The sequence below is a fragment of the Nesoenas mayeri genome, assembly GCF_963082525.1.
Source record: "Nesoenas mayeri genome assembly, chromosome: 4".
Lineage (NCBI taxonomy): Eukaryota > Metazoa > Chordata > Aves > Columbiformes > Columbidae > Nesoenas > Nesoenas mayeri.
In genome coordinates, this window is record NC_137540.1 from 43975992 (window position 1) to 43995780 (window position 19789).

At 39.1% G+C, this 19789-nt stretch overlaps 1 protein-coding gene across 1 annotated transcript in view; it reads left to right on the forward strand.

Moving 5' to 3' along the window:
- SNX25 (sorting nexin 25) overlaps nucleotides 1-19789 on the forward strand; it is a gene marked incomplete at its 3' end in the record, with an annotated part of 84757 nt that overhangs the window by 25754 nt on the left and 39214 nt on the right. Inside the window, exons 4-6 of the mRNA XM_080344120.1 lie at nucleotides 8752-8924; nucleotides 9782-9968; nucleotides 15263-15333. Coding sequence (XP_080200246.1) covers nucleotides 8752-8924; nucleotides 9782-9968; nucleotides 15263-15333 — 431 coding nt within the window. The remainder of the gene's footprint in view (nucleotides 1-8751; nucleotides 8925-9781; nucleotides 9969-15262; nucleotides 15334-19789) is intronic.

Genomic DNA, 19789 nt, shown 5'->3' on the forward strand with positions numbered 1-19789 from the left:
TAAAATCAATCACATCAGATATTACTATGGAACTATTAATATTTGATAAATAACACCATGTGCTGGTGGCCTCTAAGCTGCAGTGTAGGCAAAGTGAAATTTGCCTGCATAAGTTGGTTAAATGGGGTTTGAAGATGGTTAATCCTTGGCTCTTTTTGAACTTGCTGACAAGCTGTGCCTTTTGAACAAACCAGTGAGAAGAGGTCACAGTGACACTGATTTCCACCCCCCTTTCCTGCACCCCCCATCCCTACGTCTTTTGGTTGGACTGTTTTCTTTTTGTCTTTAACCTACAGCTGGGGCACCTTGATCCCAAAGGTAGAGGAAGAATTGGCTTCTGCAGATATGGGTATGTGGTGTGGCAGGCTGCTTTGACAAGTTGACTGCTACATGACATCCGGTGAGATGCTCAGAAGTGTTTGTGTGTGTGTGCCTGTGCCTGGATTTGCAACTGTCACGGTTTAACCCCACCCTCTAACTAAGCCCCACACAGCTACTCACTCATTCCCTGCTGGTGGGATGGGCAGAGAATTGGAACAGTAAAAGTGATAAAACCCATGGTTGAGATAAAGACAGTTTAATAAGTAAAGCAAAAGCTAAAAATGCAAGTAAAGCAAAACAAGGGATTCATTCACCATGGGCAGGCGGGTGTTCAGCCATCTCCAGGACAGCCGGGCTCCATCATGCGTAACAGTAACTTGAGAAGACAAATACCATCAGTTGAAACATTGCCCCATCCCTTCTTCCTCCAGCTTTATATACTGAGCATCATGTTGTATGGTATGGAATAGCCCTTTGGCCAATTTGGATTCCGCTCTGTCCCTTCCCGCCTTCTTGTGCATCTCCAGCCTCCTCCGTGAGAAGTCCTTGGCTTGGTATAATCATTGCTTGGCAACAATCAAAATATCAGTGTATTATCAACATTCTTTTCATACTAAATCCAAAACACAACACTATACCAGCTGCTAGGAAGAAAACTGACTCTATCCCAGCTGAAACCAGGACAGCAGCATAAGTCATGACTTAACAAAATGGATGCTTGGGGGCTGCAGGCTACTCCCAGTCCTGATGCAAACCCCACATTTAATTAAGGGCTCAGAACTCTTGGAAAGTTGAGTTGGGGGGAACACTGTAGGGAGATTGCTCTTTGAGTGATCAGTGTGACAAGCAATATGGGGATTTAAGTTTGTATTGTGCATGTTTTTGTTTTCTGTGTGTTACTGACAGGGTTGGGAGAAAAAACTCAGTTCTTAATTTTCTTGGCTCATGTGGATGACTTTGCATGTAGAGGATATATAACTATTGTATTTTTTGTGATTACAATATGTAGTATGATAAGATACTTAGTAAAAATAAAAGATGCTGCCACCACAAACTGATGGACAGCAGATTGATGCAAAGGGAATTTAGGCACTTGAGATTTAACTTGGTTAATACTATAGATGAATATAAGTTGTCAGGATAGCTACTAACACCTCCCACAGTTCTTGTTTTTCTTTTATAATTCTGTTTGCCACCCACAAACCAGGAATACCAAGAACTGCTTACCACACTCAGCCTCTGGAAAAGAGTATCAAGAGGATTAGTATGAAATTGTAGAGGTTTGTTGAAATAGGAGCAGCTGCATGAAAGTACTGAGAACAAAATAGTCACGAAAAGCCGAGGTCTGAGCACATTGTTAAAGTGAGCTCATGGGTAGCACCTGGTCTAAAGCTCACTGTTGCTTTCAAGCTTCAGTGCAGGGAGTTTGGGTTTCCTGTTAATGACTGAGTATCACCCAGACACCGCAATAAGCAGTAGGACCTCTTAGTGCTGATGTGATCATACCACAGCTTGTAAGCCATTCATACATTCTGTGGGTCTGTTATCAACGTGACCTGTCAAATACTTTTTCCTGAAAGAGGTAACTGTGACATGTATACATGATATGGTTATCCTCACAGTAATGCTGGGTAAAGCGATTTATTAAACTTGCTGATGTATCTTGATAAAATTGACAGTTGTGGAAATGGTGGTGTTGGCTTTGTCCTTGTTTTCTGTTGTGCTTTTTGGATTTGGTGTGGCTTGTTTTCAGAGGTTTGGTTGGTTTTTGGTTTTTTCTGTGTGTTTTTGTTAGCTTGTTTGTTTTTTTAGGTACTTTTTCAGATGTGTTTATGATGCTGGCTTGTAAGGGTATAAAGTTGTTTCTTTTATTTCTTAGAAAGTTCAAGCACTTTTCATTGTGCTGCATTGTTAAGGAGCCTAGAGAACTGAGGCCAATGCAGGTGAAGAGATGCAGGCTGCATATGGCTCTGGTAGTTCTCAGAACCAGTTTAATGAAAGAGCCTGGTGAGTGTTGAATGTACTGATGAAAGTCATTTAGAGTGAGTTACATGTGCACTTCAGCTCACAATTGCACTGATTGAGCCTTAAGTGTAACTCGGCAAGACACTCTCTTGAAAGAGTAATTAAAGAAATAGCGAGGCCAAAAGGAACGTTTGGTGGTTTATTTATTTATTTAAAGAGAAAGAACCCTTACAGTTTCCTGTAGAATTGTTGTTAATGTTTTTACGGACTCCTGGGTTTCTTGGTTTGTTTGTTGTTTTTTTTTGGGGTGTGGGGGGGATATAATTTATTTGCTTGCTTCCTATTTTCAAAGCAGACAGATTTATCTTGTTCATCATCATTAAGTTCCTGCTTGTGCATGTCTCCTAATCAGGGTACTTATTTTGAGGTTTCTTGCCCTTGAACCAGTGGTACCACCAACCTCAAACTTGCAAAGTCACGAGTTGCGTGGACATTGTAAACGATAACTTTGGGATTGGCTTTTACTTTTTTTTTCACTCCTTTAAGATTCATTTTAAAGCTCTTCCATGCCATCATCAGAGTTGAGACTGTATAAAGACAATACTTCCTGTCAGGAGTGTGTAGCCAACCACAACTACCAAGAGCTTTTAATACTCCTGACTGTAATGAGTCTGTACAGGGAGTTACCAGATGGTCCTGATTAAAACTTCAGCTTTTTAAAGTAGATCCTAGATAAAAAATATACTTCCATGAGGTCCTTGTGTTGGAAAGCCTGGGAGCCCAGTCATAGATGATAGTCCAGTATTACAGAGCTGCAGTGGGTCCTGCATTCCTAAGAAGTGAGGAATTGTTGTTAAAGAGGTCTTGATACTATCTCAGAATTGCTCAGTTTTAGCATGGGAAGGAAATAATTATATTTCTATAATGTTGGTAACGTTTTAACTCCTTGTCTTCAGGGACACCAAAGCAAATCTGCCGTTCTGCCTTCCTTTGCAAAGTGCTGGATGAACTCACAGGTTTGCAGCAGTAAGGGGTAATCTTAGTACTGATGGCGTTCAGCAGGATACACGCTCAGTGATTGCGCGAAGTGATTTTGGAGTGGGTGGTAGTTACAGTCGGTGTCGGTTTGTTCCCAAAGAAAAGCACCTGCTTGGAGCAGATGAGGTACAAAGGAACTCGCTTTGGCAGCCCTGCCTATAGGTCTATATTCACAGGCTGCTGCCTGATCTTCCATTGGTTTGGGAGGCAGCTGAAGGAGATCCCTTTGTGTTCTGATGCTGTTAAATAGCATTAGATAGTGCTAAAAATGCAGATCAGGCTTAAAGATTTCATAAAATGAAAATTACGGAAAAGAAACTTACACAAGGTTAAGTAGGAGTGAAGAGGGATATGACCCATAAGCGTGCTGTGTAAAGCATGAGCTCTGTCTACTGTTTTAAATCACTGGAGTCACCTGCATCTTGATACACCAATATGTGTCACTATTACTTCAGTCTTGATTGTTCAAGAAGACACAAATGAATTAGAGTTGTCACTTGCCATTATTTTTCTGTTACCTAAAGCAGATAAAATGAGCCTGGTTTACACAGCTTGGATCGTGCCTGTTTTGGAACTGTTTGCTAGAATACCACATTTATATTAGTTCACTGCACACAGTTGTACTCAGAATTTATGGATAATTGGCTGGGCTTTCAAAGCTCTCTAAATAAAGATCTGCACACAGCTTTACTTAAGAGTTTTTTGTGATTAGTAAGTGCCCTTTTGTTTGGAAAATCCAGCCACACAGTCCTAATAATGTGTTCAAAATTGGATAGGAAGAGAAATAATGCCTGTGTTACTATTTGAGTTATTTAATAGTGCTCAGTATCTTTATTGACACTGGACAGATGTCGCAGTACTCTGCTTTGTGTACATACATGTGGATTGCAGTTAAGTTTCTGCTTTTGCTGTTGGTCTCTGCAAAATGAATGGTGCCTTATTCTTCACATTCCGACAGAGTTGAAGATTTAGGTTTTATATCAAGCCTTAAGAATAGGCATGGTTCGATAGCTGGGCAGTGGCATTAATACTTCTGTGATTGCTCACTGCACCTTTTTTCTAGTGGGTATCAGTGAATGGGGAGCCTGTGATACAAAAGATGCTGTTTTCTGGGCAGAGTTTTCATTGGCATACAATGTATTTTCCTTGCAAGCTGATCAATGGTTATATTGAGGCAAATAGAACTGTAATGCTTCATGTGTAAATGTAAAGGAAGATACAAACCTGGATGTCTTGTCTGTTTTACCACTGGCATATGGATTTATCTTGTAGCTGTTAGATCTCTCCTCAAGCTTCCTCTCCTGCTTTCAGTGTCCCCTTTATTTCCCTTAGCCAAACAGCAATGAAAACTGTGAGATTTGTTAACACAACCGTTTGCAATGATGTACAAGGCTTGTTTAGAGTTGAATTTCCTGAAGACTTTATTTCTCTGGTTTTTTTGTAAAAATCTGGTGAGGTTCTGTGACTTCTCTTTTGCTTGTTTAGATCACATAATAGGTATAGTTTAGCTAGGAAAACAATTGTAAGAACTGCTCCTCTAGACAGTCATGTCTTCATAAGTAATGGAGATAACTCCAGAGAAAACCAAAACTCTTCTTAAATGGCTTGTCAGCTCCACTCCCCCCTTGCATTCCTGTAGGCAGGAACTTATTAGACAAATTAGAAGGATAAGAATCAAATATTTGCCTTCCTACTTGTTTATTTCTGTTCCATTTTCTGTTTGTATTCTGTTGAGTGTGTATCAGGAAAGTCCTGGCATATATCCAACTCAGCCAAGCTGTATGTATTGGCTGTGGACTGAGAATAAATTTGTACAATAAGGAGGCAAAGATTATGAGAAATGACTTCTCCTGCATGGATGATAGTATAGGTGCAGTAAATTCTGCAGGGTGTTTGCAGTCCCAAACAGACTGGCATTCTGCAGGAGACTTGTGGAGAGATATGGAAGGCAAAGAAGACTAATCTCAGTTTAGTGAAATTATGTGTGTATTATGGCTCTGCTTTGTGCTTTACACATATTATAAAATATTATATATACACATATTATAAAATGATTGATCTAATCATTATGCAGGATGCCCCACAAATAAGGTAAGAGTGTCCAAAAAGGATGGGGGGGATGTTGCATGGTCACGGGCAAAAAAAAGCAGTCACCACTTGCTTTTAGTTCTAACTCCATCTTGTTAATACACAGTAATCGGTCATTGGGAGAGGTTAATCTGCTGCTGGCCAGCTGGTGTTCAGTGTAAGCCATTCTGTTTGCTAGCATCTTGCATATGCTCTTGGCTGTGTTTCTAAGTGGCTGACTTTGGGTGGACCAACCTGTCCAGAAGAGGAAGACTTTACTTCCCCAATGAGATGTGAATGTACATGAACAACCCAGACTTTCTGTCTGCCAGTAGTCTGCCTGGGACGTGTCTGGTTTTGGATAAATAATGAATGCCTTTAGGGAGAGCATGTGATGGGGAGCATTTGATGCAGTGTAGAGAGAAGGCTGTAGGATATGTCTGGACTATGCAAGAGAAATGGAAATGCACTGAGGAAAATAGCTGGGTATTCAGCTGCCAGAGAGAAAAAGATCCTACCAGAACAAGATAAACAGCTTTCTGAGCTCCATCAGCTGCACCACCTGGTTGATAATGAAGACTACACATCATCTTCATAAAACACTGCTCCTCAGAAGAACAAAGTGTTTACATCCAAGGGACGTGCTTTGAAATTTGTTTTGTAACAACTTAAACCCTCTTCATGATCCGTATTTGAAAACAAAACATTTGATTTGGGATTGAATAAGAGTCTTCAGTCCAATCAGAACTAACTGTCATCTTTACATTCCTGTTGTTCTGAAAATTAATTAAAAATTATTGGCATCACCTTGAGACAAATTACTTGTATTGTTAGAACACAATTAAAGCTATTAGAGTGTTGTTACTATTCCAACATATTTGCTTTCTCCTTGGACTGGCTGGCAAAAATCAGTAGTTACACAATGCTGCCTGTCAGTAGCAGCCATATAGTTGTGTGTAACTGAAAACTTTTGGATTTGACTGGGTACAGTTCTTGATCACTTTTTTTCATGTACAGAGGCAATGAGCTTTTGCAGCAGCTCTGTGAGTCGATTGACTCTAACCAGGACAGCAGCTCTGGGAAGGAAGCAGACTTTACAGACTGCGGGAGGAGGCACTGGGGTGAGATGTGACATCTGAACCTTTGCAACACCTCAGAGCCTTCTGCTGCAGACCAGTCCTGGCTGCCTTTGGAGATTACCGGGGTGCCTTTTGGCTGACTCTGTGTCTGTCTCGCTGTAACCACTGGCATGGTCACCTTGCCATTAAACTGTACATCTGTGACTGGAGCACACTGCTCTGAACGAACTGCTAGAGCACCGTGTCTCTGATTCTACAGCTGGTTTTGTATAAAGAAAAGGTGCTGCTGTGGCCTGTACTAAGGAGTTCCCTTGGCATGTCCAGTCAAACGTGTTCTGAGAAGTTCAGAAAACCACTGGCACCTATGAGGAAATGAACTGGTTGGTATTTGGCACAAAATCAAGGCGGGAGAGGTTTGCTGCCTGTTTCTTTCAGAGCTGTGATCAGAAGAGCTGTTTGTGGGGAGTCTGCAAACCCCACAGCTGGGTGCTGTCGTGGCCCATCCAGCTGCACGTTGCTGTGACTGGTCAGTGGTGCTCAGCGCACACCTTCTGCTTCATGCTGCAGCAAAGGCACAACCACCCCATCACTGGTGGTTCTGAAAGACTCTGTCATGCCCTTTTCTCAAAATACACCTATCATAAGTGCGAGGATTGAGGAGGACTTATTTGCCTGTTTGATGGCAGGAAAAGGAGTGTATTAGTATAATACATTACTATAAAGTAAAGCACAGCACACTATACCTGTGTGAACTCCAGGCATGATGTACTTTCTGTAAGTTAGGATTCTAGTTCTTTCACCAATCCAAATTGAAACCAGCAAGAAATTTTGAATTTCCTCCATCCATTAGTATCCAGCTTGCACAACCCTTACAGTTAGTGGATGGTAGTGAATGCCTTCCCCAGCAGGCTGAGAGTGACTTCTGGCTGAGAATATTCTCATGCTTCGCCTTGAAGCTGGACCAGAATTAGCCAAAGGAAAGGATCTGACTCCACTGAAGGCAGGCAAGATGAACTCTGAAGCAATTAGAATGATGGAGGAAAACTCTGACTTTATTCTTTAGTGGTTTTTTTTTTGATCTGTGATTTATTAGTATAAAACATGAGCATGTTCCAGCTTCACCCTGCTGATCAGAAGACTTAGCTTGAGGCGAGTTCTCTTGTCTCTGCTCTGAATGGCTCTGTGATCTCTGCATGCCTGAGATGCTCAGATCCAAGCAAATGTTGTTACTTGATCTGGCTGAGAGGTGACTCACCAAATGTGTGATTTAGCTGAGAGGTGACTTGGATGGGACTTGAAAGATGCAGGTTCAGACCTATGAGACTGAGCAGAGCTTAAAGTCCAGGGCCCCTCATCCCCTCTGGGGTGAGCATGCCGCCCACAGGGGTATTGCCCCAGCGGTGGGGTTGCACACACACACACTGAGCCCCTACAGTTTATGCTTTCCAGTTTCATGCTTTATATACCCCACTGGTAACAATATGGTCGGTTCTCACTTGTCAAATTCCCGAGGGTACTTGTCTTGCCAAGTTTCTTTGCCATTTGGGCGTCAATTCACCTTTCTCTGTTTGCTGTCACGATTCCACCCTTTTTCTAAATCTGTGAGTGTTTTTTTTTTTTTTTTAAATCTTTTTCTAAATTCATTTTGCACTTACAGTGTAGATGGCTGATAATGCCAAGTCTGTTACTATATAGGTATCTTGCACAGACTAATTTGATGCAGCCTGCAGATGGCAAGTTGAAAACTGCTGTTCTAGGAGAAGTCATGTCAAACAGGCCAGTTATTTACTGGGAAAGATGGTAATTTCAGTATCGAACAGGTAGACCAGTTTCTCAAACAGGTTATGATAGGTTCAGGTATGTTATTAGTTTGCTCTACGATAACGTATTTGCTGCTAGAGTCTGATTATTCTGAAAAACTGGACAAGATTTCACTGTAAGTTCAGTGATGGAACAACTAGGTTGTTTATTCAGAGAAACTTTTTTCCTCCCACTTGCTGGGCTCTCTCTATTTTAAAATACTGTATTTCTATTTTGGCAAGTGAAAGCATTGACAGGGCAAAGGAATTTGGAAATGTATCTTAACGTAATTATGAAAAATTAGCAGGATTTGAAAAATATACATGGTTTAAAGTGTTTCTTTACTGAAGTTACTTACCTGATAATGGCTTGTGGATATTTTATCAATTAACGACTAATTATGGTATAAGTGGTATGTAAGTTTTCTCTCTTCTTTCCTTCTTTTCTCTCTTCCCCACCTCCCCTGCACTCCTCACCTTAGGCAGGAAGATCCACCAAGACCTTTTTTGCTGCACCCGTGCTTGAGGAGCTCTGATGAAGAAGTAAGATTCCTGCAAAAATGTTCCCAAATTCTGGTGTATTGTCTCCTACCCTCAAAGGATGTCCAGTCTGTCAGCTTGCGCATAGTCCTTGCAGAAATACTTGCAACAAAAGGTAGATCAGTGATGATTAACCATTTGCATCTGTACGATATTAGTGATTACAGACTTCATTATATATGTCTTGATGCTCTATTTTTAAATTCTGAAATTTGATTTCTGTGATAATCAGTAACACACTATATATTCTCAAAATAAAGCATATACTTACGTGATTTTCCTAACTTGATGCCAAGCTATTGAGCACCTTTCAGGATAAACCATGATTTTTTTCATTCAATTCTTCCACTTTTTCATAGAGGAACACTTTTCCAATCTTCCATGACATTATTCTTGGTGATTATATGAATAATTCTGTCCTTTTATGTTTTATTCAGTTACATGGAATCCATAGACTTAAGGATGTGGTTATAACTGAATCATGATAACAGATTTAATTCATTTTTTCAGACTTCAATTTATCTAGTGTGTTTTTTTTAATTGAGGGCTTTCTGGTTTGCTTTTTATATTATTGGCTACACTTGAATCTGATTATAAAACACTAGTCATTTCTTATGTCACTGAAGTCAAATTCAGAAGTCATGAAGTCTCAAGTGTATTATGTGATTCAGTTTACTTTTCATTTATAGTGGCTGTAATGTCATAGCCTTCAAGGCACATAGTAGAAAGAATAAAAACACTTGGAATTTTCCAAATAGAGCTCAGTTTTGTTGATGTACATGAATTTGTGTGATAGAATAAACAAACAGAAGGTACATGCAATCTCAAATGTACTGTGTGGTCCAGAAGACTGATTTTGGATTTTTGACAACTTGCATATTTAGTTTTGCCTTTTATCTGCAATTTTCTTTTGAAGGACAGCAGTTTTTCTTCAGCATAAGGATTTTGTTTTAAAATATTTTTCCTCTCCAGTACTGAAACCAGTGGTGGAACTACTGAGTGATCCAGATTATATTAACCGAATGCTCCTCAGCCAGCTGGAGTACAGAGAACAGATGAATGAGCAACAGAAGAAAGACTACACATATGCTCCATCTTATGAGGACTTCATCAAGCTCATTAACAGCAGCTCCGATGTTGAGTTCCTGAAACAACTGAGGTATTTAATGTCCCTCTGTAGCTCATTCAAAACTAAACATGCTTCTTTTACCAGCCCATTACTGAGATTTGAATGAATTGTGATTTTTTTTTTTTTTTCTTTTTAAATTCAATTTTACATTTATTTTTCTTTTGGTGAAGCAGAGGCAGTAAGGTTGATAAGGCAGAAGATTCATTAAATCTCTAATATAGTCAGCTTTTTAGTTCAATGGCAGAAAATGTTAACAAATTCCGCTTAGTCGTATGCTGGAGATGACTGTATTGTTGGAAGGCATACTGGGCCTTTTTTACAGCTTGCCTCTGTGGAGTTGGATGAAATAATATGCTGAATTTCCACTAGTGTGTGGTTACGTCCATTATCTCTGTGAAGCATGGAGGCCCATGGTGGTGTGGTGACTGTGAACTGCAGTGACCCTATGGACGCTGGGTGTTCAGAGCAGCTTGCTATGATTCTGTGATACAGAAAGAGGGGGTTGAGTTCCAGCACATTTTACCACTGGATCAGAGGTTTTCCAGGACTGTTGCAGGGAGGTGCTTCCCAATTGCATCCTTCTTAAACATGTCAATGAACTCGGAAGAATTCCTTAAAGACCAGAAGAAAACACTGAGCTCCTACATATTTGTTTGATGGTCCTGTTTTCCAATGCAAATAGCACCTGCTCACTTTGATTCTAATTCCCCACTTCACAAAAATCTGATCTCTTTTTCCTTCCATCTTCGTCATAACCTAAGATGCTGCTTGCATCTCAAGTCTGCTTGCCCAAGTACAAGGTGTTTGTGTTTGACCTCTTTTATAGCTGAGCTGTTTTATATCAGAAATCAGAGGCTAAAGAAAGGATAAGAAACAAGTGACTGGGAAGCAGGGAGAAGAGATACTACTGTTGTAGGCTCCCCGTAGATGTCTGTGAGGTTTTTTTTGTTGAGAAGACCAAAGCTATTGAAGTAATTTCCAGAGTGTTTGTTCTAACCTGTTTACCTCTAAGCAGAACTGGTATTTTTTACTCTTCTCTGACTCCCTTCAAATTGTTGCTGCAGGTCAGCTTTCCTTCTTCCTGGGTGGCTGCAGCAACATCTGAAAGACACGATCACATCGATCCCATTTGGTGCACTCTGTGTCATCTCTTGTGACCCAGACCTTCTAATAGAGTTGGCTTGATCAGCTCAAGTGATGGTTTCCAGAGAGGGAGTATGTGGGTTGCATAAATAACTTCTTACTTTCTCTTGTTCTTCTCTTTGATTCTGAAACCACTTGCATTTCTGAGATGGGAAAATGCATTCAGGTGACGGTAAAATGATTTTGTTGCTTGGCTACTTATTGTTCATCTGCTGTATAATTTGCTCTTTACTCTGGGCCAGTGTGCCTTTCCTGAGAGCAGAAATTAGTCTCTATTAGACTCCATCTAAAACCTAATTGACATCGTATTTATTAGCATAATCACACTAATGGATCTGCTTGTTTCAAAAGAAAGCCAAGTCGTCTTTTGTTGTTGTTCAGGCACATTAGTGCTCAATGTGCTCTCTTTTTAGCTGATAGGTCACTTTAAATTGTGTTCTTTAACATCAGCTAGCAAATTTGCTTTATGAAATATGTGATTTTGGCTGCACTTAGGTTTTTCCTTTCTAGCCTGTGGAGTCCCACTACCATTATCTTGAAATGTGTTCCTCTACACCCTGTGTAATGTTGATCAGTTTGAGCTGATCAGTGTTTGAATGGAAAATGTCTGAGAAAATGTATCTTCTTTTCAAAGAGAAATAGTGTTTAGCTCTTTACAAAGAGGGGAAGGAAGAACACTGTCTCCAAAGTCGATCTCTGGGAAGATGGTTAAAGAGCGTTCCCCTGCGGGAGGAGGGATTCCTGTTCTGGTTGGTCTCCAGCACTACAGGAGCACCTAGAGGGAGATGGGCCAACCTGTGGTCATCTCCAAGTTATGTACGAGGGGAAGTTTACAGATTTATGTCAAGGAAACCAAGCAGTGGTCTCTGTATGGCTGGAAAAATAGGATGATACTTTAGGTGAGCAAAATAAATGATATTACAGGTTGTAATTCACAACAGTCAACCACAGGAAAAATCTATATAGAAGGAATTAAAGAGGAAGGAAGAAACAAATAAGTCATTGTGCAGTTATCACTGAGAAACACAATTAGTCTGTTGGAGTGTTCTCTTCCTGCAAAAAATAAATCACTGGCAACTTGTACTTGAACAGGTTTCCCAGGTAGATGCTATTCTGCGTAATATTCTATTTGTTGAAAATTCCTATTCTTGTTTTTATTTGGAAATCATTTTTCAGTACTTGTTCTAAGCCAGTGCCAGACATTAATGAACTGTAAGCATCCTCCCATTACTCCTAATGTTGCCATGTAGCATCTTGGTAAAGAGCAGATATAAGTAGTAACAATTTTCTGTGTCGGCTTAGCTTTGAGGGAAATTTATCTCAAGGCACTACAGTTGATGGGAAAATAATTTATTTTGAAACATCCCTGCCATGCTTTATCTTTGCAGATTAATTACTATCTATTATACTCGGATTTTCTAAATCTTATTTCTCTCCTTGCTTAGAAGCATTACCTTAAGAAGAAATATCGTATTGATTTTCTGCATTGCTTTTATGGATTTTATTTTTAAAACTTATTCAAATGATGCAGGAACTACTTATTAATTTTGGAGATACTTTTGGGTGTACATTTTGTTAATATAGTGGGCCTCAAACATGTGGTCACTATATCTCTTACAAGAATTTATCTGTATTTCTTTGTGGAAACTTCCCTTTAATTTTAAAAAGGGGCGTTTGGGGAGCTGATGTTTCTTTTCGTAAAAAGGCATTTGCTGATTTTTGAGGAGTTATTTTGTTGTTTTTTTTTTTTCCCCATAGCTTTGTGTTCTGAAAATTTGGATTTGTTTGGGGGGGAAAAAAACGAAATCAACAAAGCTTGCAGAGAAGGGACCATTGTGTGGCTATCTACAAACATCCTTCAAAGTCACTCTTCAGAATATTTATCTTTGTTGTTGCTTGTCATGAAGGGGGAGGCAGAGTTTTGTTCCTGTTTTATCAGGTCTCCACAAAATGTGTTGTCCCTATTTCTTTGAAGAAGAAAAAGTTAGGCAGTGAAATTTCACCTTCATTTCCCCTTAGATTTAAGGTAGTGTGGATAAATTGGAAATCTGCTACAAATAAGGAAGAAAAGATGAATTCTTCCACAACGGGTGTAAAATAAATTTGCTTGCTCTGTCAGAAGAAGACTAGAGATAAAAGACATGATGAGTTAAAAAACAGTGATAATGAAATACACTGGTGGATACTTCTCATTCTGCTTTCAAGATCACATTATTCTGGTATTTATTAGAATAGCAGCAAAGGTCACTGCACAGTTCATGGTAAGAAGGACCATTATCACTGGCTCTGTGTCATCTTTTACTTAAGAAATGAGGGAAAGGGATGAATATAACAAAGAACAGGGAGGAGGTAAGAGTGGGAAGGTAGAAGTAATCTGGATGGGAACCCATGATTGGACCAGTTTATCAAGTACAGTTCACTGCTTGAAAATAAAATTAATACATCACATTTAAAATGTCCTTAAATGTTTACTCACCAGCACCTCAGAATATGTAGCAGCTAGAATATTTGGAGCAGTCTTTCAGGGAGAGGGGATCACGATCTGACAGTGTAGGCAGGGCTGGTGTTTTGGTGGAGCAAGGCTATACGATACCGCACTCTCATTGAGTAGTTACAGCCAGAGCTCCGTGCTTAGGAGGAACAGACTAAATAGCATCTTTGAGAATGTAACTCAGACCATCTCTCTTAGTTGAGGTAATGTAATGAGGAACAAAAACAAAGAGGTGCTGTGTTACAGTATTGATAGTAAAAACATGTAAAACCGTGACTGTGAACAAATGGGGGTAAATTTGGAAGGAAAGAAGTTGCAAGGTAAAAATGGCAACTACCTTCCGTGTGCAGTATTTACTTGATTGTCCATACCTTATTTGATAAATTTGTAATGCTCACGGTTACCGTCCAATGGCTGAGTGGGGTGAATGAATGCTGTTTATAACGCATTTACAGATGACACAACCAAGGCACCGAAAGTCCAAGTGATCTGCCCAGAGTCATTTGAGAAGCCTGTGTCTGAGCAGAGAATTAACTGTGGACTTCTGGTCACCAAAATAACCACCCTCACTTACAGGGCTGTTCTTCCTCTGAAGGACTGGGCAAGAACTGTGGAGGTGGGTGGAAAGGACCAAGATACAGCGATGGCAAAAGGAAATAGAGTTAGAAAAAATAAAGCTTTGCAAACAGGTTCTCAGGTTTCAAATTGTTAACTGAAGGAGTTGAGTAGAATAAAGATTACAGGAGAACTGCGAGTGTATGCTATGTGTGTAAAACTGTATGTACATACAAGAAGCAGGGACAATCAAAATCCTAAGAGAATTCTAGTAGGCAAGAGGAATGGGGCGAATTGAATAATTTTGGTGAAAGAGTGTACATGGAAGAAAGAATAGATCTTAAAGATCATAGACAGTTGCTTAAACAGAGAATAAGTAGTCATGGAAATAGCAGACTTGGTAGGAGGCTTCAGCCTTCATCTAGGATCAGTAGCTGCCAAAGTAAATGCACAGAGAGGGGTTTCAGAGTTTATGATGAGAACTTTGATGTTTATGAAAGATTTAACTAGGAGTAATTTTCTTTGCTCAGTGCGTAGTGTCTGATAGTTACTTAAAACTCAGCTTACTAACTGCATTAGCTGTCTTCTATTACATGTAGTATAGTTCTGGGTGCTAAACAGATAAATCTGGGTGGTTTCTGGAATGTTTTAGTTATTTTAGTTTAATAATGTTTTTCTTCTTAAGTTCTGTATGCTCCATATATGTATTGAGGGTATTCGCTTAGAAGAACCTTACAAACAGCTCTTTGCTTTTGAACCGAACTCCTATCATGGTTACCTACAGATAACTTATATTCACTTAAAAGCGTGACTTTACATTGTGTTCACTGAATATTATGAACTGACTATGCAGTGCCAGCAGTTGAGAGAAGGGGTGGTATTATTTTTAGTTGGAGATTTTCCTTTTGTTTCAGTATAAACTTTTATATTTCCCTACTCCATATGCACACTACTCCTTAGGTAGCAGATATACTGAGAAATTATTCTGTTTCCAGGTGACAACAAGGTGGAAGTGTTTTCATTTTTGTTAATTCTTAAGTGTGCTGTATGAAGAATACATTGTAAAAAATTAATAACTTCTTTTTTTCTTCTCTCCTCCCTCTTCACCCTTATCCCCCACTGTTTTTAAAACTAGGTATCAGATTGTAGTGGAAATAGTTCAGGCGACCACAATCAGCAATATTCCCCAAGTGAAGAGGCAGAAAGGTAAGGTTCCATTTTGTTAAGTCACATCTGTTGTTTTCATTTCAAAAAGCTGTTTGAACTCCTTATATACATATGCAATCAGTGTGTGTGGGATTTTTAGACAGATTTTAGGAATGCTATGTTTTCAGTATTTCAGTTTTGTATAATTTGTCTGATTCTTCCAGAAGTTCCCATGGTGTGATTATCCCCCCCACCTCATCTTCATCTAAGCTGATGGATCATGAGAAAGGTCATATCTATGATGCATTCATTTTCAGAGCTTGCAACCAGGATTTTTGGCATTACAAATTTGTATGCTGAGAATCTCACTTCCTCTGTCTTTTTCATGCAATCTATTCTTTAAAGTCTCAGTCTGTTCTCCTTTCAAAACACAGAAGAAGGAATGATACGGCATAATTGTCAGTCAGACTTTATTTTGACTCTTCATTGTATTATGTTTTTATGTCGCAATACAGGGTGCTCTTAAATCCTTCTGCAATGTGTAGTCAGCATCGGCCTTTTAAAATGCACATGCATCTTGCATTTGTACTTGAAGTTATTATATATACTGCTTTTTATGGTTCTCATAATGTATCAAAACCATGGTATATCTTCAGGAGATTATATTGATTGCAAAATTATGGACCACACTTTTGCTTGGACAGGTATACTTAAGGTATACCAAAGCAAAATAAAAAGCACTGGACAATATAAATTAATTTGCTTGTAAACAAACTAATCTGAAAGATCTTGCTCTTAGCTTATAATGTAATCTCTGTCAGGTTAAAAAAAAAAATAAATCATTTTCTTGCTCCTTGTATCACGAAGAAAAGCTTTTAAAAGTGATTCAAGTGTAATGAATAATCCAGAAACAGAAAATAAACATGGCATGAGGGTGGTGGGTGGGGAAAAAGCTTTGGTCATTCTGAAGAGTTTGGGCTCTATGCTCAGGTTTCTGAAAATACAAGATTGTCAACACTGATATGCCTTTTATGTTCTAAAATAGAGCTAGATGTGCCTTCCCATAGGATCACTTACTTGTGTCAAACCAAGGCAAAAGGAGAGGGAGGCATTGGTTTTTGCTCGAGTGTACATTACAGAAAGAGATATTAATATTTCTCAGATGAAAGTTAATTTAATGGAAAGTCTGCTTAATAAAGTAATAAAAAGAGAACAGGGAAGTTAACTCTGAGTATATTACACATTACAAAAAATCAATCTTCGTAAGCCTGTATTTCTGTTTATGTTGCCATTGGTCTTTGTTGTGACAAGAATTGATTTGGGGAATATTTTTGTACAGTTCAGGTTCCTACAACTAATTACTGTCTCAATCTCCTCTCTCTCACTTGAGTTTATCTCATTAACTATCCACTCACTGTTCTAAACCCTGAACACAAGATGTTTTTCTGAAGCTACCAGTGCCTGGTACTGCAGAATAGATATAAAAAGATTACTGCTATTTATTCTGCTGAAATAGGTATGATTCCCCTTATTCTGTGGTGAAGTTGGTTGTGCATTTTTATGGGCTCTTGGCTTTACCTGTGTTAAAAAACAGAAATTCTACTAGCTGGTGCGATGAGCTTTTGTGTTAAGGTGTTGACTTTTATTACTAGTGTAGTCCTATGGCAAATTTGTATCTCATTTATGAGTTGACTACCACTGCTGGCTATAATAGCCAATGGGGCTATTTTGGCTAAACCTTTTATTTATTAAATAGCCGGCGGTTGTTCACACTGTGCCTGGAGAAAAAGGTGACACTTTTTGCTTAACACGTATGGAACAGTATGTCCAACAGAAGCATACAATATAATCTTATTCACACAAACGTAAGGCAGATTTGTAATCTGAGTCGTTCTGCTCAGGTTTTTAACTACCAAAGTTTCTCAGACTCAGCCTATTTACAGTAAACTTCAGGAGGGCTATTAAAACTGTAGAGGGTTAAAATCTAGTTCTGAAGCCTCTTTTGTGTCTTGTTTTTCCTGAAGTAGATGGAGACGTTTTGCAAATGTGGTAATGAGTCTAATATGTTCCTGAATTTTAGAAAGAAAAGTTTAAGGAAAATCCTATGCTACCTTCCTTAAAACAAAGCCAACAAAACACCCAGCACAGCTCACTGCTGATACAAACATTGCTGATCTCTTGTAGAACAGACCACCACATTACTTAAGTCACCTTTTGATGTTTCCCTTTCTGGTTGCCACAGCATACTGCTACCCCTACAACAGTTGGATTTCATGGTGAATAACTAAATGTAAGCTTTATGTAAAATGGAAGTGTGTCTGCACACTCTCATTCTTTCTCTTTTTAATCTGTTCCCCTAATACCTGTTGCATACCTGTAATAATGTGTGTGAGCATGGGTGTTTGGTGTGTAGGACAGTCTCCCCATCCTTGCTGGTATGTGAGCTCTTGCCTTTTGTCTCATGAGCATCTCTTACCTTCAATTCCAGCCTGGCAAGACATCATCTTACTGGTAGCTATTTCCTTTTTCCCATGGCAAAGTCGCATCCTGAAAATTTAAGTGCTGCTTTAGTGCCTGGGTGTTCAGCTGGAGCTGCTGAACCTTGGCCAGCCAGCAGTCTATTGAGCCTGATATCAGCTCTCAGACTATAAGGGCAGAGCAAGTGCAGAATAATATGTACATTAATATGGTCTCAGCCGTCATCAGTTTGAGGCATGGGAGCTTCCTGAGGCAGCGTTTTCTATAGAGAAAGATACAACAAATGTGAGGAACACTTAGTGCAGCAGGAGTGGCCAGTACTCTGCAGCAGTGGGTACTTAGCTGCAGTCTCAGCATGTAAGTGTTGTGCAAGTACATGACTAACCATAAGTATGTCTGAGCAGGGTTGTATACCTTCGCTATTGGTTGAGGAGACATAATTAAGTCTGTAAATCTGACCAAAAATATTTAGTTTATAAAAAGATTTAGGTGTCTGTTATTAAAGGATTAATAGCCTGAGGACCAGGTTTTGGCCTGATGACTTTTCATATGAGCTACAGTTGCTTGACTTATTTTACTATTTTATCTGGTGACACCAAAATACACATTTTTAAAGTTGGTTCCCACAGGGACTAGAGTGGAAGGCTTGGCCCTCAGCAAGGACACTGTTCTTTACACTTGATTTAACTAGTGTTGGTGCCACCTATTGGCAAAATATTTAGCTGTTAAAGCCCTCTAATGAAAGCAATAAAGTACATTGCAGTACTTCTAAACCTCATTGTATTAAACCCTCTGTCATAAAATATGTCATGCTATAGGGTCTTTTTTCTTTTCAGATTTCTGTCACTTGAATCTTCTGGCATGTGAGCATAGGAGAGCAAACAAAAACATACAAGCATCTGATTCATGTTAAGCAGTAAGTTTTGCATTTGACTCCGAGAGTCAAATGTCTTAAAAGGTTGAGACACAAAATAATTTGAGACATCTACAGTACGATGCCTGTTGTGGGTAGATAATATAACTTCTGTGGCCAGGAGAATTGCTTTTGCTCATTGCTAAAGCTGAATAAGAAACCTAATGTAGCATGAGTGTTTTCAGAGGTGTTGATGGTTTATTTCAGAGCAGTACAGGCCGCTGTAAATAGAAGCACTTATCTTGCATGCTGACATTACGCTGCTTCCCTCATTTGCACAGAAGTGCTGAGTCTGATGTGTACCTCTGGCTGTGTTACTTCTCCAAACTGGGTCCTCCCATGTATCCTCTTCCAAAACAGACTGGCTCGCTCCAGCAGTGACTGTAGGAGGAGGCTTGGTTTGGTGATTTGTCTTGTTTGTGGGGTTTTTGTTTGTTTGGGGTTTTTTTTAACTGATATTTGGTTGGAAAAACCACATCTTTCTATGTACCTAACTGTAAACCTCTCTCCTCATCTTGCGCTCTGATAAAGATTCCTTGGAAGTACTGAACCAAATTTGAGCTAAATTTTAGGTGGTTTAGGTTACGGTGGTGTTTTTTTGTTGTGGGTTGGTGTTTTTTTGTTGTTGTTGTTGTTGGTTTTTGTGTTTTTACAAAATCTATACGTTGGGGATTTTGAAGGACTAGAAATGCTTATCTGAAAACGTTTGCTGCATTTTGATCTAGTAAAGCTGTATGTAAGAGGACAATTATGCAGATGGGGCACTGTAGCATGAGTGAGAGAGGACCTGAGTTTCTAGAAGCAAGAGTAGATCTTAATTTTTTCTAATGAAAAGGCTTCAAAAAACAATAATGAAATAGAAACAAAAGTAAGTTGCCATGTTGATATTTGCTGTAATATGAATGAGAAACTGTTTAAATACACTAGCTCTAATTTTAACAGAAACATTTTTTTCTTGTCTTACTAGTGCAATATTACAGGATCCTACAAGAATTTGAGCAAAGATCTATTTTTACTAGCTGCTGTTTAAAATAAATACAAAAACTCATGAAGGCATGTGCCTTGTCTTGGGGTAAAACAGGGCAAATCTGTCAACAGATTTTTTATTTTATTTTTTTTTTTTTC